We start from the raw sequence: 22084 nt of genomic DNA on the forward strand, positions 1-22084 counted from the left end.
GACTTGGGGCCAGGCCCTCCACTGCTCTCCTGCTAGAGCAATCCTGAGCAGCCCCACTCCTGAACTGTTCCCCAGGCCATCTCCCTGACCCCCTGGGCTCCTGGCCTCTAGGTCCACACTCCCAAATTGCTCCTCCCCACCAGCACAAGGGTGTGTCCACTATGCACATCTGGAGACATCCACAACCTGTCATGATGGACAAAATGCCCATTTGACCCTTTTCTTTCACAAGCTTGCATTTAGGAGGCAGCCTTAGCAGCAAAGCTCATCCAGTTCACAGTGTATAAGAAAAAAGAATAAAAGCCACACAGTTAGGGACTAGAGAGAAGGGAGTGACACTATTTAGTTTAGGTGTGTGTATCATTTTGTACTTTACTCCACTCCTGGCTTAATAAGCTGTCTTCTATCCTGATCCTTAAGCACACATATTCATTCATTGAGCACTTGACAAGAGTAGCAAACATTCACTAAGCACCTACTCTTTACCACTTGACATGTCTGATGTTGTTTCCACATGGTAATTGTTCTGCAGGGGCATCCTGCCATTACTCTCTGCATCCCATGCCAAAGGTAAACAGGTAAGAAGCCCCGGACCCCATGCTGCTGCTTTTGCCACCTGGAATTGCTACAGCTCAGTTACAAAGTAGATTGATGATGGCTCAGAGAAACCTGTGCAGGGGTTGAAATTCATTCCCAACACTGAGAGACAGTACACACCCTCAGCTGTCATATTCATCCTTATTCAGCTCTCCGTGCTGTGATTTTAAATGCAAACAGAAAAGCCCTGCTCACCCACTGTGGGGCTGAACCCTTGAGACCAGAGCCGCATTTCATTCTCAGCAAACCCTGTGAAGTAGGAGTCTGTTTAATCTCCACTTCGTAGATGGGAAATTGAGGCTCTGAGAAGGCAAGTCAACACTCCAAGTGACATAACCTAGGAAGCTTGGTCAGAAATAGCAGCTCCAGTAACTGAGTGTCTTCTGGGTGCTGGGTGCGCTGCTGAGAGCCAGCATCCACTTTCTTTCTGTGATCCTCACGGCCACCCACCTCAGAGGTGGTGCCCACCTGGGTCACACAGCTGCGGGGCCAGGGCCAGAGCCCATGTTCCTAGAGGCCACAACTGAGGCACAATGGGCAGAGGGGCTCAGTGGAGGATGGGGGAGCCAGATGAAGGGCCTCATTGCCAAGTTTGAGGATATAGGAGTGGCAGGCGGCCAAGAAGAGCTGGGGGCTTTTCCCACTGAGGCTGCCAGAGCAATCAGAGCCTGGCATGTTCCTTGATAAGGCTGGCTCCCAGCTTCCCTGACAACTGATAGCACATCCTTCTCGCATTCTACCTGGGGACAAAATCCAGCGCTGACCCAGAGCCTTAACACTGCCAGCTCTGGGGTCTGTGTGCCTGGGCCAAGAATTCTGGAGGGAACTGATCCAGTCTGCCTGAGTGGAGCAGAAGACATGGTCAGTGAGGGACAGTGGCCAAACTGGCCAGTCCTCCCTTCCCTGTGGCAAGCCAGCAGCCTGCTCCCCAATGCAAAGCTCTCTGTCTGCTCCTTCCTTACCCGTTTTGCTCCATCTTTGTCACCCCCTCGCCCCTCTCCCCGTGTGCCTGTCATTCCTCAGCCCTGATCCCCTTGCCCACACACTCTGTCCCATCACTCCTAGTGAGTCTCCTGTAGTCCCTTGCTCAGTAACTTCCGCTGCACCCCATCACCTTCTGGACGGAGCGTAGCCTGGGTGCATTTCCTGTGGCTGCTGTAACAAAACCCCACTAACTGTAGGCTTAAAAAGAGCACACTTTTCTTCTATTGCAGTTTAAGAGTTTAAAAATCTGAAGGCTGTGTATTGGCAGAGCAGGTTCCTTCTGGAGGCTTCCAGGGAGCGTTCCTTCCCTCACCTTTTGCAACTTGTAGATGCCTCCCACACTCCTTGGCTCATGGCCCCTTTCTTGTGCTCACCACTCCAACCTCTCAGCTGTCACCACCTCTCCTCTACAGCTCAATGTCCCTCTGCCTCCCTCTTACACAGACACTTATGATTACATTGAGAGCTTACTATATATGGATATCCAAGATGATCCCCCCATCTCGAATTCCTTAGCTTAATCACCCCCACAGAGTCCCCTTTGCCACATAATATGCTCAGATCATAAGTGGCCCTATTTGGGGCTGTTCTGCCACATGTCCCAACTTGCTACCTGGCACTAAAGGACTTTCACAATTCAGTCCCTGACCACCTTCTTCTCCCATTTCCTGCCAGCATCCCAAGGCCCAAACCTACCTCCACCACCCTCTGTCCCAGCCAAAATAATGCACTCTGTTTATTCATTCAGAAGCATTTACCAAGCTAGATGTGATATGGTGGTACAGCTTTGTAGTCCCAGCACTTTGGGAGGCTGAGGAAGAATAGCAAGTGCCAGTCCAACTTGAATAACATAGGAAGACCCTGTCACAAAATAGAAATACTGTTAAAACCCCGGATTCCATTCCTAGTACTGGGGGGGGTGTGGAGATTTCCCAAGGATTCTCTAGACACCAGCACTGTTTGAGCAGCAGTGAGGCAGCAGAGCAAGCTTCTCTTACAGAGAAGCAGAGGTTCTGAGTGTGGTCCCTGGACTAGCAGCCACCTCCCAGAAGCAAAGCAGCTGGCATCAGGCCCCATTGCCTCAGTTATGGCAGAGCCAGGACTGGAGCCCAAGCCATCTGACTTTAAAGCCCCAGCCCTTTCCACAGTGAAATGTTGCTTGGACTTGAACTAGGCCCTGCCTTTGACCAACACCTCAATGCTAGTCCCATAGATAGCAGAAAGGGAAACCAAGGCACAGGGAGGCGAATGACCTGGTTGCATTGCAAAGAAAGCTAAGGGGTGGCTGGACCCCTGCCCAGTGCTCTTTAGGTTCATTTCCCACCCACTTTTTGCTCCCCACAATCTCCCAAGGCCCAGAGATAAGATTCATAAGCATCCAGCCTATCAGCAGCCCCTCCCAGCAGGCGTGTCACTTCCTCATTCCTGCAGAGCCCCTTGCTTGCTTGTAAAGGTTTGGATCTGCCCAGACATCTGGAGGATTGGAGCCTGACTGGGCACAGTGCCTCCTCCCTTCCCCTCCAACCTTCCACATGCCAAGGAGGCAGCCTCCAACCAGCTCCTGACTGGCCTTCACATTGGCTCTCTATGACCAGAGAAGACTTCCAAAAGTAAACCGGGCAATGCCCCATCCCTTCTGTTGTGATGAAATAAAATTCAAAGTCCTCATTCCAGCCTCTGAGGCTCTGCACCACCAGACTCCTGCCACTGTCCCAACCTCCTTTCATGCCCACACTTTGTCCCACCCACGTGACTTTCCCTCTGGATTCTATTTCATTTGTTTAATGTCTGTTCCTCCTAAACCATACGCTTCTGGAGGGCAGGCTCATGTCTCTGTTGCTTCCTACTATGTCCAGACACCTAATACTGAGCCCGTCTCCCTGCAGGTCCAGGGATATTGTTGAATGAGTGAATGCATGGATGTTCCAGGTCCCTGAGAATCCTAAGACGTGAACAAAATCTAAAAGAGGGAACTAAATCTCAAAGAGGGAAGTTCCAGGAACCCAGGAAGCGCTGAGAGACAATCAGTTCCCTTTTATGGGATGTGACACTGGCTTCCTACAGAAACTGACATCAGAGGCAGGCCTCCCAGCACCAGGCAGGGCCAGCTGTGAGTCACAGAGTTTGAGATGGAAAATGTCCAGCCACTCCCCCAGCTCTGTCACAAAGGGGTCCTAGAATAGCAAAGTCATGAGTGAAAGTAGCATGAAATGTGAGCTTTTCAGTGGGACTAGCATGTAGAGTTGTCCCAATCTGGACCATGTCCACTGGATCGCCAGTTTGGCCAAAAGTTGAGGGATGGGGAGGGAGAAACTGGCTTATCTTCTGCTTGGGGTCCAGTCTTGGAAGATGTGGCTGCCACATCTGCAGCATGACAGAAACACAGGTCTGATAAACACATTTCCCTAGAACAGCTCTTTCTCAGAAAGAAAGTTTCCTTTATGGCCGTGTTTACTCATTTCATCTGGCTTTCTAAACCAGTCTAACCTTTTAGCACATTGATTTCTGCACTTCTGAATAGCTTTTACAAGTGCTTTTTGCAGAGATACCGGGACAGTTCCCTCCCCCAAGACTCAGGGACATGGCTGGTCCCTGGTATCTGAGATCCTGGGGCTGCCTTATGAGTCGGAGGTTTTCATATCTGGCTTTTGTATCTAGCTGTCATGCCTCATACCACAAGGCTGCCTGGGGTGCTCTCCCAGAGTGTTGAAGATTAGGTAGACCCGTGATGATATGAGTCATGGTCTCTCCACTTACTACTTACATGATATTAGGCAAGTCATTCCAGTCTGACCTATAAAACAATGATGGTTATCTAACTTACTTTGTGGAGTTGTAAGAATAAAAGTGAAAAGTGAAGGCACTTAGCATACTTCTTGGTAGGTGGCAGGAAATTTAACAAATGTGAATTTCTGCTCTCTTCCTCTTTTTTCATTCTCTCTCACTCTCTCTTCCTCTCTCTCTCTCCCTTCCCCTGTCTCTCCCTCTTCCTCCCAGTCCCCCCTCTTTCCTTTCTTCTTTTAATAGTTCACACATTATACAATTCACCCATTTAAAGTATACAGGGAGGTGGTTCCTAGTATACTCAGTTATATAGTCATCATTACAATCCAGCCTGGAACTTTTCCTCACTCCCAGAAGAAACTCCAGCCCCTGTAGCTGGCCCTTTCCAGTTCCTGCCTTCCATCTCTACCCCTACCATGCAGAGGTAAGTGCTAATTTACTTTGTGCACCAGTTAATTTGGCAAGTCCCATCTGGACATCTCATACAATACATGATCTTTTGTGCCTGGCTTCTTTCACTTAGCTTCCTTCCTTCCTTCCTCCCTCCCTCCCTGCCTCCCTCCCCTCTCTCCCTTTCTTTCTTTCTTTTCTTTCCTTTCCTTCCTTCCTTCTTTCCTTCTCTCTTTCTCTCTCTCTCTCTCTCCCTTTCTTCCTGTCTTTCTTTCTTTTGTTCTTTCTTGTACCAGGAATCAAACTCAGAATCTTGCACTTGCCAGACAGGCTTAGTGCCACTGAGCTATATCCTGGCCCTAATCTTTTCAATGTTCTATATTTCTTCATTTTCCCCCATTCTTTTTGTGTTTACTTTCCTCCCCTTCCTCCCACCATGGCTCCATGTTCCCTTCACCAAGGCTTTTTGCTTTGTGGCACCTTTTGAACCCTGTGGGCCTTGAGTGGAGAATTACACCTATGAGACTGTGCCTTGGGCCACCCATACGGCCCAAGTGCCTCCTTCCCTTCCCGTTGGGCTCAGAATGATTCCTCTTTTGCACAGCTGCCAAGCAGAACAGAGGCTATGACCAGACATTAACCCATTCACCTTCTGTCTCTTCAGAGAGTTTGGGGAGTGAGATCCCCTCCTGCCCCCAGAGGAAGTCAGGGAAAGGAGAGCAGAGAGAGGAGGTGGGAAGCCCTTCACAGCCTCAAAGACAAGGAGACTAAATCGTGGCGCCCCCTGGAGTCACTGGAAAGGTAGAGAATTTCTTATTTACAGGTCTGGGGTTGGTGCCTTTGAGGCCAGCCGGAGGCCCTGGCTTGGAGCTGTAAGGTCCGTTTGGCTCCCAGAGTGCCCTTCCCCACTCTACACCTACCAGCTCCTGAGGATCAACGGACCAGCCCTCCTGGGCTGGGATGGGAGGGAAAGGAAACCATAGCTTCCAGGACGTCATCACTGTTATTTTGTACCCATAAGATAAAGGTACACATCCAGGGAAACAAGTGAAGAAAAGGCCCTTCCACCAGGGGACCTAACTGCAGAGCAACTGGCTGTGCCATGCATAGGAGGGATGGATCTCAGCCCCTCTGAGTCCCCTTTACCTGATACCTATGTGTGGAAAATAGCCAGTCCAATAACAGCCATGCCTCAGCTAATGGCTTCGTAGGCAACAACTGACCACATTATGATAGTGGACCCATAAGATTATAATGGAGCTCAAAAATTCCCATGGTCTAGTATTCTTGCTGTGCCTTTTCTATGTTTGGATGCACAAATACCATTGTATTGCAGTACAGTGCCTTGCTGTACAGGGTTGTAGCCTGGGAGCAATGGGCTGTCCCCTGAGCTTTAGTGTGTAGTAGGTGGCACCAGCTGGGTTTGTGTCAGTGCTCTCTGTGGTGGTTACACAACAGCAATACTGACAGATGATGCATTTCTCAGAATGTGTCCCTTTTGCTAAGTGACACGTGGCTATACTCAACTCTGCCACCACAGACAAGACCTCACTATGGCTGTGTTCTAATAAAACTTTATTTATGCATACTAAAGTTTGAGTTCCACAGTCATGAGTCGTGAAATGTTATTCTGCTATTTTTTTTTTAAACTTTGTTCAAGAAAAACAGGTGGCGGGCTAGATTTGGTTCATGGACTCATCATTTGCCAACCCGGGTGTAGGGGACAGAGACGGGTACCACTTCCAGCTTCTTGCTGTGTGACCTTGGGTAGGTGCCTTCCCCTCTCTGAACCTCAACTTGTTTATCTGCAAGTTGGGGCTAACAGTGGCTTCCTGGGAGGATTACAGTGAGATTTAGCACCAGTTTATGTAAAGTGCCTGGCAGAGAGTCAACTCCTATTAAATGGCAGCTTTTGTTATTTTTTCCTCTGTGGCTTCCTTGGAAAGGAGCAGCTGAAAAGTCTGAGGCAGGCTTTGTGGGTGTGCATCTCAGCTGTGCTACTCACTGACTCGAGTCACATCCTGACCCTGAATCTCGTGTCCCTCATCTGAAAATGGAGAACTTGGATTAGTCTCAAGGGACCATTCCAACACCAGCTATATATAAATGCTTAACAAAGAAGAGAAATTATGCCTACACCCCAACTGTGCTGTGTCAAGAGTCTTCTGGCAAGGACAGTGAAGAATGTGTTTTTCATACTAATGAATCTCTCAGAGTATGGAAGCAAATCCAGTAAAATGTGTCCTCATCATGCTTTCAGCTGCAGGTGCATGGCGGGGGCAGGCACTAGCGCAGACTGGACAGAGGGAAGATCAGTAGAGAGATCCCAACTTTGGGGCCAGAGGACCTTCCCCGGAGGGGAAGTGTGACCTTCAGAAGGTCACATCTCTCTCCAAGTTCTAATTTCCTCATCAGTAACACAGAGCTAAAAATTCTGACTGCCGTCTCTGCCCCTAAACATGCAGCTGCTGTTGAACACAGCAGCTATTTTTGGCAGAGTGTCGAGGGGCTGGAATGAAGTGTGCCCGAGGCCCACTAGATGCGGCAGGGTGTCTATAGCTCCCGAGGCTCTCCTGGGATGGAAGGGCCACTCCCTGCACCTGGAGATAGGGTGAGGATGAGGCGGTCCCAACTGCCAAAGTCACCAAGCCATCAGTTTGTTCACTAATCCATGCCAAAAGAGGTGCTAGGGAAAACCCACAGCCTGGGCATCACAGGTCCACAGCCCTTCTTTCCGGGACTGAGCATGTACTGTCACCACCCAGGCACTGACACTCAGGCTTGGTGGCAGGCCTCTTCTACAGAACTAGAAAGTGGGGTGTTCAGAAAACTTAGTCATTGCTGAAAAGGAATACGTCGCAGAAAGGCACAGTCAAACCTCATTCTTTTCGCCACCTCCTATGATGCTGAAGTTTTTCTGTCCTTGTTCAGGTGCACATGTGGCCTTACAGCTGTGGTGACAAGAGAATGCACACAGTCTGTGCCCTGCCCACCCCATCCTTCACAGAGAGTGTGGGCTCCTAGGCAGGCTGCAGGCTGTGTTTGTGGCTGCTGACTCTCCCCTGATTCATCCTCTCATTCTTCCTTTCTTTACCCAGCTCCCAAGAAAAGGGAAGCTCCCAGTACTGATCTGCTCAAAACTCAGAAACCGAGTTCCCTAGGTGGTCAGCTGCTGGCCAGGGGCCTTACTTCCTCTGTCTGACATCATGTCCTGTGCTGATCCTGTCACACCTTCCCAGCACAGGGAAAGGGCCAATTGAGTCAATGTCTGTGCCCCAAGAAGATGCTCAGAGCGTGCACACAGGCACAGGTGAGAGAGCTTCCTCCCTGCTACTCAGGAAGCTCACAGACCACTGTTTCACAGATGGAGAGAAAACATGAATTTCCTGGGTCAGAGGAACTCAGTCACTTCTAGTTGGAAACCCAGTGACTCCGGAAGTGAAAAGAGTCTATACAGGACTCGCCCAGCTCCTCACTTCCTCCTTCCCTCTGGGGTAAGTTTCCCAGCCTATTTGGGCCACTCCAGACCTATCCTGTAGGCTTCTCTGCCCAGGCATTTCTGGGCCCAGGAGTCCTGTCTTGCTGCCCCTGGCCTCTCCCTGCACTGAGAATCAATCACAGCCTCCCAGGGGCCTTGGCCTATGCTGCAGGCTCCTAACCCCCATCCCCACCCTGACACCCGTAGAAGGTAGTCCCAGCTATGTGCTAGGACTCACTGTAGGAGCTCCTGTACCCTCTGTGGGAGCGGAGGAATGAGGGTCCAGGGACAGCAATGAGGCCTCCTCTCTGCTATTTCTGTTTCCCAGAAGACCCATACCCTTCCAAGCAGTGTTGTTCTGTCCTACCAGGCAGAAAGTGGAGTTCAAGGCTCTGTGCTCTGAGCACCCCAAAATCATCCTCTAGTCACCCACTTTCAATCAGGCTTTTGATCCCAAGGGAGATGGGCAGGCTAGAGATCCACCCCAGCCTCTACCTCTCAGCCCCCTGCATCTTCCCCACTGTGCCTGCTCCTCCCTGGGTAGAGGGACTCTGAGCTCCAGGTCCTTGAAACTCTAGTGCACTTTGATGTCTCTGCCCACACCTGTGGGCTTCAGCTACCTCTCCACCTGCCTGTGGTGTCTGCCTCAGACTGGGATCTGCTAGTGGGGCAGACCAACAAGGGTAGGGGCAAGGCTCCCCTCATCGTCTCAAAGTAGTGTCCTGGGCCGCCCCACCCGAGAAGCACCTCACACCCAGCCCAGCACATTCACTCACTGCCTGGTCAGGGCAACTAGTGAGCCTCGATTGGTAACGGCTGAGCCCCAGTCAGGCCACCTGGGAGCTGATGCCCGTGGGCACATTACTTAACCTTTCCATGCTTTGATTTCTTCTTCCATAAGATGGGAATGATACTCGTACCCACTCCAAAAATTGTTGTAAGGGTTAAAGGAGAGGGTAAATACAGATAGTGTCTGTCACCTGAGGAACTCCCAGTGACCACCAGCTAGCATGCAAGCGGGTGTATGAAGGGCCCCAGAATTGGCTGAAATGTTTCCCTGCCATACGTTACAATTGCCTTTGCATTTGTTTTGCCATTGTGCAGTTCTCTATTGGACATCTCGGTGTAGAGACCATTCAGATTTCTTTCAGATTATTTTCCTAGAAACTGAATTTCTGGAAACAGAATTGCTAGCCAAAAGGAAGGGATATTTTAGGCCCTTTGTTCCATTTTGTCTGTTTTCAGGACAGGCTGTAGGGGCCTCCCTTCCACCAGCAAAATCTGCAGGTGTCACTTCCTTGAAGCCATATGAGCAGTAGGGTCCTGGAAGTGTCAGAAGTGTGGCTGACTAGGGCAGAGGGTACAGGCCACAAGGAGAAGAGGCCACTGGCATTTAAAGATGTGCAGAGGGTTCCAGGTTAAGGGGACAAGAGTCTTTGAAGGAGCTAAACAAGAAGCATCTGAGGGGAGAAATGCTGTCCCTTATCCAAGGCCTAAGCCTCCGGAGTCTGGTGGTCAGGAGGAGCTCAAAACAGAGACCAGTAAGACAGTTGCAGAAGCTGAGCCAGGATACAGCATCCAGCAAGGCTGGAGTGGGCCCTGATGCTACAGCTCACTGCTAGATGACTAAATGAAAGGCCTCTCCAAGCCTCAGTTTCTCCATGTATGGAGCAGGTATGATGCTTTGCCTGTCTCCCAGGAATGGATGAACAGGTGATGGGCATAGAATTTAGGAATTTCCCTGGGTACTTTGGGTTCTTTTGCCAGAAGCATCCACTGGCATGAATGAACAGGAACTATGAGATTTCCTTCAGTTTAAAAAATATTTCATTTTCAAGAACAGACTGGTGAAGTGGACAGGTCTCAAGAAGTGGTTTTTGAAAAGTTTGAGAAATAGGGCAGGGTGAGCACAAGGTCGGGACTGGTAAGACCTGAGTATGAACCAAATCCCAGAGAGGACTGGCATCAAGCAGCACCCTCTGAGCTCTGTTCTCTTTATTGCAAGGGGTTGATGGGCAGGGACCCTCCACCTTTGTAGTTGGGCTGACCTGTGCTTGCTGAGAACTGTATGCCTCATTCACTGTGAGCCTTTGCCAAAGCAACTGAAGAGCTTTGAGCCTTGAATCAGCACCTGTTAGAGTCAACATTATAAATACATGATATATGGATGATGTCAAAGTCAAGTGAGATTGAAGAGGTTAAGTGCCTGATCCATGAGCCTGCCCAGTATTTTATGATTCAGCATTTCGAGCTCAGCAGGAAGAAATGGATGCCATGGAGATGGGAGGGGCTGATCAGGAAGTAGAACTCACCAACCCTTCACTTCTTTTTCAAGCATCATGCCCAATGTGCAGCAACATATCCAGCACCGACTTCCTGGCTGTGTAGCCTTGGGCAAGTTTCCCCATTCTTTGGCCTCCTTTTCTTCCTGTATAAAATGAGGAGAATGATAGTGCCTACCCCAGAGGATCAGTGTGAGAATTAATGGGGTTAAAATATATATAAAATGCTGATGGCCAGGCTTGGCATGCAGGAGGTGTCAGTGATGGTAGCTTTTCTGTGATTGTGCTCCCGGCTCCATGCACAGGGCTTGGATCTAGCATGTGGTGGTGAAGCCCTTTCCTCCACTCACCAGCTGTGTGCCCTAGCCAGATCACTGACCCCATGATGGGCCGGTCCTACATGTGCAAGACATAGGAGGTGTGCCCACTCACAGGGCTGCTGGCAGAGCCCCAGGCCAAGCACAATACGTGTTCAACATTGGTATGGAATCATATTCTTGACCTACGGTTTTATATTCACAAGCACACTCATAAGCATTGTTCAGACCTACTCCTCACAGCTTCCCAGTGGTTACCTTGACAGAGGGTGTGTTAGCTTTACATTGTTATGGCAAAATACCTGAGATAATCAATTTAAAAGGAAGGAATTTGGGCTCATGGTTTCAGAGGTACTAGTTTGTGGTTGGTTGACTCTATTGCTCTTGGGTCTGTGGCAGCACAGCAAATCCTGGGTTGTGTGAGTGCATGGTAGAAAAAAGCTATTCATCTTATGGGTCCCAATATCCCCTTGAAGGACTCACCCCCAATGACCTAATGTCCTCCCATAAATCTCACCTCCTACAGGTTCTACCACTTCCCAACAGGGCCATGGCTCCAACACTGAGCCTTTGGAGAACATTCAAGATCCACATTACAGCAGAGGTGAAAGAAATGCACCTTGGGCACTTACTGCCCCAAGCAGCCATAAAATCCTAGAGATGTGCCAGTTCACACCATAGACTGAGACTGTCTCTTGGTCAGTTTCTAACATTCTCCTTCTCCAGAGCCTTCAGTGGCTCTCCAGTGCCTGCCAGATTATAACCAAGACTCCTCCACCAAGACCAACTGGTTATGGCTATAGAATCTCTTTTTGCCCCCTATTCCTCTGCAGCTAAGAGGAGTTTGTCCAGCTAAACTACTCCATCCCTATTCTAAGCGCACAAGCCTCATTTCATGCTATTCCCTCTGCCCAAAAAGCCTCTTCACAGCCCCAAACACTGCCATTAAACTGCCACTCACTGCATCAGTCCCGACCCAAATGCCAACTGCTCCAGGCACCTGAACAGGGAAAGCTTCTGTGCCACACAGTCCTAATAACACACACTCACTCATACTCAGAGGCACACACATCCACACACACGCTGGCAATATACTCTTTTGTGCGTGCATACTTATCCATATGAGTATGTTCGTACATATGCACACACATTCCCACTCCCTCTTGCTCACTTTTAGACTCATGTCAGCACAAACATGTAGTTTTGTTTTTATACTACAGCAACTGAACCAGGCATATTATTACCTATAAATTACTGGAGACCAGAACCCTGCCCAGATTTTCTTTTTGTCTTTGTTATCATCTCTATCAAATTCAATGAATCTGCCCCTGTGAGAAGCAGCACACTACAGTGGGAAGTGTGTTTGGAGTCAGATGGCTTGAGCTTGGCTGCTTAGTACCTGGGGCATGTCTCACCCACCTGGAACCTTAGTTCCATGAGCGGTGAAATCCAAACACATACAGCACTTGCCTTGGAGTACCACTGGGGTGTTTAAATAGAAAAAGGGTGCAGAAAATTTGGCATAGAATCACAGGAAACGTTGCTTCTTGCCAATCATTTAATCATTCACCAGCACAATTCACGGATGCCTACTAGAGTACAGCCAACCTCCCTTCCTACCCTCTCCCGGTCTGATCCTAACCTAGGGCCCACAAGTGTTAAGGGATGTGTATCCTGAGAAATCCCTAACAAAACCTCCTTCATGGGCATAAAGCTTTCAGACTCCCACAATCTATTTCTCCTTCTATGAGAATAAATAAAAAGGTAGCAGCTATTGCCTCTGATCACAAGTGCCAAGGAGTTTCAAGGAGACTTTCTTAGATAAATTTGACCTTATTTGCACAAATACAAACCCAGGGTATTTCCAAAACTTGCAGAAAGTCTTTGCCCAATTTGTTCACACTAGCTTGCTAAGGACAGAACACCAGCTCCCCTGGGTGACTTCTGATTAGGTGGCATCTCTGTTAATCATACCTGCCCTGCCCTGCCCTTGCCCCTTTACTCCTTCAAAGCAGATCCTAGTGGCAGGCAAATGCCCTGTGTCTTTTCCAGAAAATCATGAGAAGTCCATGAAAAATAAATCATTCCCAAGCAGAAGGCCAAAGTTTAGTCATTTCAATTTACCATAAACAAATTGGTTTACGGTAGAAAATAAAAGGTTAAGAAGAGAATAGTGGACTCTGGATAAGTCAGTGTCCTGAAATTTCTGTGCCATGAGGTATTTTAAAACAATCAAAAAAGAGGTGTGAGGAGGGGGGGGTGAAGGGAGGGCAGGGGTAAGGGGGAAAAATGAGAATCAATACTTGTCATGTGGAGGTACAAGATCCCAACAATGAATGTAACTGTACTGTATCCCTAAAATGTACCAATAAACTCAGTTAAAGCTGGGGAAAAAAAAAGAGGTGTGAGCTGGAATAGAGGATCACCCTGGATTTTAGCAGAATTAAGGCATTGAAAATGACCGCTCATGCATGTGGCTGTTCTGAAGACCTGTGGTGTCACTTCCCTTGGTGACCACCTCCACTTTGGCTTCCCCATGAAGGAAACACCATTTCCTAGTGACCCAGTTCCCAGGATGTAGGTGAAACTGACCCTCTGAGTCTGGTGGTTCTCCCTGTACTCCTGGATACAGGATAAGCAGGAATCTGCCCAGAACCTCAGCACTCAGAACCCACTTGTCAAGTTTCAATGACCCTGAGGGACAAAGCCCCCAATGCTGTAACCTGTGCAGAAACAGAGGTGGAGGAGGTGAAGGAGGACCCCTTGGAATGTCAAAGATTTCACTTCTACAACCTCATCTTAGTTTCAACATCCCCATTCACAGCTAGGGCAAGGGATTAGGAAGGGGGCAAAACTGTCTGAGACCCAACAGCAGGGGAATGAGAAGGAATCAAATCCACAGTCAGAGCTCCTGGTTCCAAACCTCACACCTCCCAACTGCCCCCAGCACATCTGACACTTGCTGAAATGGCAAATGCCCCTCTCTGTTTCTCCCAGGGTTTCTGTCCACAATTTCTTCCAGGCTAGTGGTGAGCAGGTAGATGTAGAAAGCAGGCCAGAACATAAGGGCTGCTTACGTGAGCCAGGGAATATCTTCTGTTTCTTCCATCTATGAATTAAGGAAGTCAGAAGATGGACCATCACTATCTAAACTGAGGTTTATGGGGGCTTCCATTCACTAGCTCACCAAAAGGACCACCTACTAAACTTGAACTATGTTGGAAGATGAAAAATCCAATGCCTGCTTTTATGGCACTTCCTTTGGTCCGGATATCAGACAAATGAACTGACAGCCAAGCCAGGGAGATAAGTGCCTTAGCAGAGGGGCAGTAGAGGAAGCCAGTCATCCCAGGAGACCTCAGAGACAGCTGTGCAGAGAAGGTGATGTCTGGACAACCTTGAAACTGTAGAAGTTGAAAATCAAAGAAAGCATTAAAGGAATGTTAGGCAATGGGAATAACACCTGCAAGGGCACACATGCATGAAATAGTATGGTAACAGTGGAGGGCAATAGGAATGAGCACTGGCCTTCATGATCTGCAGTCCTTATAATAGTCTTGTGGGGTCGCTATAATTAACTTTTCCACAGGGGTGAAAACTAAGGTTCAGAAAGGACTCGAGCAAGCCTTCTCAGATTAACACTGATATTGGAGCCTGTCCCCTGCTGGCTGAACATATTATAATGCCCTCAATGCAAAAATCAGAGTCTGATGCAAATAACACTTATTTAAAGATATTATTAGACTGGATGGAGTTAACTACAAATAGCCAAAATCCAGTTAAAAAAGCATAGGGTTGATGAGGATAGGTAATTGACTCAGAACAGAAGAGTCTGAGAGTTGCTTCAAGCACGGCTGACCCAAATGCTCTAATTGCCACCAGGACTTTGTATTTCTCTAGCTTTCAGCAAAGAAAGTTGACATCATTCTTTATCAGACCGTTCCATGAGGCAACCAGAAAGTTCAAGTTTATGTCTATTTTTGCAGACTCAATGGCAAAGGAGGTCCCTTTTTGCTGTTCCAACACACAGTGCCAGGCAAGCATTTCATTGGCTGGCTTTTGTCATGGGCCTACCTCAAAATCAACTGTCATGAACGCAGCACTAGAGCCAGGGAAAAGGGAAAGAGGTCAAGTTCACCTCATCCAATGAGCAAAACGTGGGAAGGTTGGATCTCGAAGGAGAATCAAGGTGTTGTTACCAGGAGAAGGGGAAATGATGATGGAAAGGCGAAAAGAAAGGGCAAGTATCTACGATAATCCTGACAGGCACCATCTTCTTCTGTTCTCTCCTAGAGCCTCACAAACACCCTCATCTCCAAGTGAGGGCTGAGGACAATAATGGGCCATGAGGCCACAAAGGGGCTTGAGGAGTATTAAGCATACCAGTATCTCAACACATATATAAGAGGTGACCAAAAAGAGTCAGGGAATGTTTGAAATTTTACAAAGATGTATTACAGTAGAAGGCAATAGTATCATTCATCCCCCTCAAAATAGTCTCCCTCACACTTATCCCACCATCTCTGCCACTTTCTGAAGCAGTTCTGGAAGTCCTTTTCTTTGAGTATCTTTACAAGGTATGATCAAATATTTAGCAAATGCTGCTGCCAAATGCCATCCCACAGAAAGGCAGGCTGTGAAAACATTGCAGTGTGTCCTTACCCACCTTATTCACTGGATCTAGCACCATGAAACCCGTGACTCTTCCCCAAAGTCAAAATGACCACGAATAGTAAACACTGTAAATCTATTCAGCACATCAGGACAGCTACAACAGAGCAACTAAAGATATTCACGAAGAGGACTTCCAGAACTGCTTCAGAAAGTGGCAAGAATGATATAATAAGCATATTTGAAGCAAGAGGAGAGTATTTTGAGGATGATTAATGGCAATGTGTAATAATTTTTTCAAATTTAAACATTCACCTTATCTTTCAGCCATACTTCATATAACAGAATCCAGGCAGTGGGGAAATTTCAGGTTGGTGTCTCAACCAGCTTACATTTGGCACAGGTGGTCAGCTAGGCAAAGGAGAGAGGGGAACCATGCCATCTGACTTTTTTGGGGGGGTATCAGCGATCGAACTCGGGACCTTGCACTTACAAAACAGGCAGCAGAACCACTAAGCTAAGTCCCCAGCCCTACCATCTGATTTTTAAAAGTTAAATATGCATGTTTAAATGCCCTGGGTAATCATTTTTAAAAAATAAAGGCAACAATTCCATATAGTGTAGTGGAAAGTCAATGAAGATTAAAAAGGTCAATTTAAAACAAAGCAAAAAAGTGGGACAAATTTTGAAAAGGTGTGACAAACATAAAACACAAAAATAGATGTAAGAAATAAATGAAAATACATCTGTAATTTCGGTGAATGCAAATGGCATAAACTGGCTAATGAATATATTAAGGTGGTCAGATTTGGCGTTAAAACCAAAACAAATGCTTTCATAAGAGATGGATAGACTATAAGGAAAACAAGGTACTGAAAATATAAGGAAATAAAAAGGATATACTAGGTGCTATATACAAATACTAACCAAAAGAAAAACAGGTAACTATATTAATATCAAAGTGAATCTTAAGCAAAATATATTATTAAGATGGCCACCTTATTTTAATAGAAGAGGAAATAATAATAATTCTAAACTTGTATATACCAAATAACTTAGCCTTAAAAAATATGTTAAGGTGACAGAACTACAAGGAGAAATGAACAAATCACTATAGTATAAAATGGGTAATGTACTGCTGTTGTATTTGAAGATCAAGTATATAAAATCAATAAGGAAATATAATATTTTGAAAAGACAAAAAATTTTTAATTTAATGAAAGATAAAACACTCTAACAACTGAGAATACTTATTCCTTTCAAATATAGTAGGACACTCTAAAAATTGTGTAATAGAATAAGGAGCAAATACCAACATATTTCAAAAAATTATCTGCATGGAGAATAATTCTCTAGCTACAACAAAATTAAATAACAACAAAATCTTCACATACATATCTGCAAACACATTTCTTAGTAAATCATGGATGAATAAAAAATACTTAAGACTATTAGGAAATATTTTCAAATAAACAGTGAAAATACTGCACAGCAAAATTTAGAGTCTGCTTCCAAAGCTCTATTCAAAGAGGGAATATATAGCCTTAAATGTTCATACTTTAAAATAAATTTGAATTGTAATGATCTACCATCCAATTCAGAAAGTTAAAAAGAACAACAAAATAAGCTGAAAGAAAGATAAAGGAAGAAAACAGTGGAGTAGATATAACAGCAAAAATTAATGACAGGAAACAAAAAAAATATTTCTTTTTTGTGGTGCCAGAGATTGAACTCGGGACCTTACACTTGGAGGATGAAACAAATATTTAATAAAGAGAAAAGCAACAAACCAAAAAGTTAGAGTTGGGCACCCGGGCCTTGTGCCTGTAACCCCAGCTACTCAGGAGAGTAAGGTAGGAGGATTGCAAGTCTCTGAAGTATGTGTATGTGTTTGATAGCATCTCTGTGGATGACTATTGTATTTTGTAAAGTAATGATTGAATTGACATGTAACAAAAGAATATGTCCCAGGCCGGACACGGTGGCGCACACCTGTAATCCCAGCACTTGGGAGGCTGAAGCAGGAGGATCACTGTGAGTTCGAGACCAGCCTGGGCTACATAGTGAGTTCCAGGTCAGTCTCAACTATACAGTGAGACCCTGTTGCAAAAAACCAAAAAAAAACAAAGAATATGTCCCATTACAGGAATTATTTGAGATGTTTGTTTTCTTTTTATTAATCTTTATGGTCTGCATTTTGCAGTGAATATGCAATATTTCCAAAATAGTAGTAAGTGGTGTTTAAACCCCTCAGAAGAAGGAGGGTAGTTATTTCCCAGCCTCAGGGTAGCTTTTTTTTGGATAATTTTACTAATTTCCATGAGAATAATTTCTTAGAGCCACCAGCTCCATCTGGAGTGTTAACCCAAGGGAAGATATCTGTCTGCATAGTCAAATATGCACACTGCTAATGCAGAAAAGGCTACTTGGAGCCTCTGAGAGGCCAGACTGTGACCTTGAAGTGAAAGTTGGGTGCTCTGCAAAGGGAGGAACAGCTGATCCCTCAGGAGAGCTTGGGTCACACCAGAGCCTGCAGCAGTGGGATGTGGCCACACACTGAAGGTACCTCGGGGGCTGGCTGTGGCCTTGCTCTCAAAGCCCTACAGAGTCAGGCTTTCAAATCCATAGCTGCCATCTGACAGACCAAGGGAAGTCCAATGTTCTCCCCTAGCAGAGAGCTTGGTTTTCCTGTGCCTTCACTGTGTGCTCACGACTGACTCAAATGCTAGTAGAGTAACTTTACATCATGCCCCTAGCCTTTCCAAGGTAAGGCTTGCTGTAGATGCTCAGGAATCATTTCGTTAGGATTTGGAAATACAAGATGGGGTATAGTTTGCTGGTAGAGTGCTTGGCTAACATACATGAGGCCCTGGGTTTGAGTTCCAGCACTGAAAAAGAAAGATTTGGAATTAGCAAACATTAGCTGAGTTCTTACTATAAGTCAGCCTCTATCTATCCTTATACATATGGCATAAAACTGAATTTTTCTAAGAGTTGGAAACACGGTGTTTCCAACACCATGTTTGTGGTTCACAGGAGCTAAGTCACCTCACAAAGGCATACAGTGTGTTGGAAACAGAGTGGGGACTTGAATGCAAGTCTCCTGAACATTCCTCCTTGTGGATGGAGAGAAGAAGGGCCTTTTGCACATAGGCTGCTCCCTGCAGCAAAGGCAGGTCCCAAATCCATCCCACCCCGCCCTTCCCAAGGACCTAGGAAGCAGAGAAGAGAGGCTAGTCTATCATCCCACGGTGGCCACCTCAGGCCTGACCTGTGCTTGTGTCTCCACAGGAAGCCATCTCTGTCCTGTACCATGTGCTCCAATAACCTCCTAAGTTGCTGTAAGAACCTGTGGGGGCTTCAGTTCCTTCAGAGACACTTGGGAAGTCCCACAGAGGAACAAGCTGGGGAGCCACTGTCTGAGGAGACCCAGTCTACAACAGACCAGGAAACGATGAGGACACTGCCCTCCGAGGCTGTCTAGACCAAACCAAGGACATGAAGATATTGCTCCTGGTCACCCAAATTTGACACTGGGACTCCTAAGGACCCAACATGCACAGCCACTGAGGAAGAACCCTGGGGTGCTGTGTCCTCCAACCTGGGGCCAACAGTCTGTTCTGTGCTCAGTATTCCCAGACGGGCTCAGGACTCCTCTGGGCTGAATTCCAGGGCTTCAAACCTCACATTGGTGCTGGTCCTAGGAGTCATGTGCAGAGACAGCGGGACTTACGGGAATGTATACACACATGTGCATGGACATGTACATGTAGGGACATGCATGTCCTCAGAGAAGGAGCAAAGGGTGTTGCTCTAAAGCATTGGCCTCTCACTCCCTCATGGGGTTGGTAGGATGAACAAAAGGAAAAGGAAGGGCAAGAGTGGGAAAAGGAAGGAAACTGCCTTCATAAACACCTACTATGTGCCAGGTAGTTCACTTGCATAAGCTCTCATAATCCTTATTATGTGTGGTTAGGGTAAGGGCCACCACCCCACCTTTACAGAGATGCAAACAGCCTCAGAGAAGCATTGAGCCTGCTCAAGCTACTCAGCTAGAAAGTGTACTTGGCACATAGGAGGTGCTAAGAAACTGTTGAGTAGGTGGATGGATGGGTGGGTGGATGGATGGGTGGATAGGTGGATGAATGGGAAGATAAAGAAAAAGCTAGACCTCATGTCCATACTCTTGACACTAGAATACAATGCCTCTCCAAAGAGAGGTCAGGATATTTCTGTGACTCAGCCTGCCCTCCTGTTAGCAGGATCAGACCTTCAGGCCTGGGGATCCTGTCACGCTAAAGTCTGACCTTCTCTGGTGCTTTTTATCAACAAAAAGCTGTGTGCAATAGACTCCCTGAGGACAGTGTGACTTGTGTAAGGAAGGCCAGGTGCCAGGCTAAAGAGGTTGTGAATGAGGGAGTTGAACCGGCAGTGCCCTCTGCTGGCCACGTGACCTCAGACACATCATCTGGCCCCTCTGAACAGGTCTCTTCCTGTTTGAGGAGTAAGCACCCCTTTCCTACCTATGGGATTTCTGAAGAGACCCAAGGTATGTGGTTGGAGAGAGCTCTAGAAATACGAGGGTGTTGATGGACTTCTGTGCACCAGGGCTTCTCAGTGGCACCTTTTCAGTGGCCCCACCCCTAACATTCACTCTTCTCTTGGTTTCCAAGATCCCACCTGGGTTTTCTACCACCCTGACTACGCATGATTTTTCAATTCTTTTTGCAACTCATCATCCTCTGTCCGCCATCACATGTAGCTCTTCCCCAGTGCTGTCCTGAGTCTTGTCACTTCAGTTTCTCCCTCTGTGGCCTTGTCTACACCCATGACTCCAGTTCTGAGGCATGAGATGGTTACTTACAGATTTACGACTACAGAACAGGCCCATTAGGGAAGCTGTAGGACCTTCACTGCCCACAAAATGCATCTACCTGAATGTTTCAAAGATGTCTCAATTTTAATGTGTCCATAACTATGCCCTTGACCTTCTCCCTATACCTGATCCTCTTCTGGGCTTCCCTTTCTCAGGTGAAAGCCCACTGTATGCCTCAAAGGTTGAGAGTCACCTTTGACACATCCCTTTGCCTTGCTCCTCATGGTCAACCCTCCTGAGTCCTAACCTCAACACATATCCACCATCCAATTGATTCCTTCCATCTGCCCTGTGATCACTCAATCCAACTGCCATGGTCTCCATCAGGGCAATTAGAATAACTTCTACCACTCTCCACATTCCCCACTCCACTTCCTCCAGTCCAACCTCTGCTCAACAGCCACAGTGGGCTGTGCAAAACACAAACTTGATTATATCACACACAGGATAAAATCATCTTCTGCATGCCCCATGGGCACTGCATGATTGACCTGTACATGTCCCTCCAGCCTGCTCCTACAGCATATTTCACCTTCTCTTCTCTTTACTTCAGCCCTACTTGCCTTTTCATTTATTTATCTCACTCTGCTCTTTCCAGCAAACTGGCCACTCACAATGTTATTTCCATGACTTGAAATGTCCTTCTTGCTCTTTGGGCTAGTTGACTCCATGGATCTCAGCTAAATATCATTTCCATGAGAACATTTTCCTTGTTCCTAACTACTAAATCAAGCCCCTACCACACACCCTCAGAACTTTGGAAGCTATTTGCATGGCTGTAAAGTCACTGTCACTTCTGTGATTCCTTGAACATTGCCGGCCTCCCCTACTCATGAGCTCTTTCTGTTGACTGTTGTGTGTCTGGCCCCTGAAGAGTACTGGCAACAGTACGAGCTTAATGAGATCTCATAGATGATCGAGAGAGAAAATAAAGAGTGCAGAGATTGATCAATGCCAACACTTAAACAGGCTATCTGCCAATAAACCTGAAGGCATGATTTGCTTTCATGACCCCCAGAGATACTTAATTTCTTAGCTGAATTTCTTCTGGAAACCCAGAAACCCCGCTTTGGAAGTTTTCATAGGAGTCTGAGGCAGGTGGGTTTGTAAGAGATGACCAAGTCGTTGGAAGAATAAGACCTCCAGTGCCAACAAACTACTGTATGAATAACAGACTTGCCGCCAAGGCTTCAACCTAAGGTGCACATGAGCCACCTAGCACTGTGGAGGACTCCTGAAAGTCTGTGTTTGACCTACTCCCTCCTTGAGGAGGCCACTGGGAGCCTCTGCTGGCTGCAGAAATTGGGTACATGCTGCCTGGAGGAGGAACATCTGTGGTGGGACCGTGAATCAATGTTCTGTGTTACCATTGCGTTCTAATAAAGCTATCAAAACAGATGCTGCCTGATGGTTGTAGTTTTTAACTTCCTGGTGAGGAAATACAGACTTCATCACATGGTGTCTTGATTTAGAAAGAGTCATGTTAAGATTCTGGGGTAAAAGCCAAATTGTAAATTGCCTTAAAATTTTAGTAAGTTTTTCAGAAGCTACAATTTTTCTTGAAACACTACAGAAGCCACAGAAGGGAAAATCGTGGATAAGTAGGTCATATTCTAGGTGGACATGAATTTCTGGAGAGAGACACTCATTAACACGCTACATCACCTAAAGTCTTCATTTATAGCTTCGGAAACTTAGGCTTTGAAGAGGAAGTGACTTTCTCAAGGTCACAGTTCCCTACTCACCTGATGAGCTAGGCACATGG

The 22084-nt window shown here is 46.8% G+C and overlaps 1 protein-coding gene across 9 annotated transcripts in view; it reads left to right on the plus strand.

Annotated features, from left to right (window-relative positions):
• Hrh2 (histamine receptor H2) overlaps positions 1 to 21711 on the plus strand; it is a 46804-nt gene extending 25093 nt beyond the window's left edge. For 3 of the 9 annotated variants that reach the window (XM_033761639.1, XM_010622140.1, XM_010622142.2), the window contains one exon: positions 18735 to 21711. In XM_033761639.1, coding sequence (XP_033617530.1) covers positions 18735 to 18927 — 193 coding nt within the window. In that variant the 3' untranslated portion in view covers positions 18928 to 21711. Of the gene's footprint in view, positions 1 to 532; positions 4531 to 4608; positions 4925 to 5419; positions 5557 to 8119; positions 13074 to 18734 lie in introns of those variants that run through there. The other 6 variants (XR_004516417.1, XM_033761641.1, XM_033761640.1 and 3 more) reach the window with 6 other exon arrangements.
• The last annotated feature ends 373 nt before the right edge of the window (positions 21712 to 22084 follow it).

The sequence above is a fragment of the Fukomys damarensis genome, unplaced genomic scaffold (assembly GCF_012274545.1).
Source record: "Fukomys damarensis isolate Sample0158 unplaced genomic scaffold, DMR_v1.0_HiC HiC_scaffold_9, whole genome shotgun sequence".
NCBI lineage: Eukaryota > Metazoa > Chordata > Mammalia > Rodentia > Bathyergidae > Fukomys > Fukomys damarensis.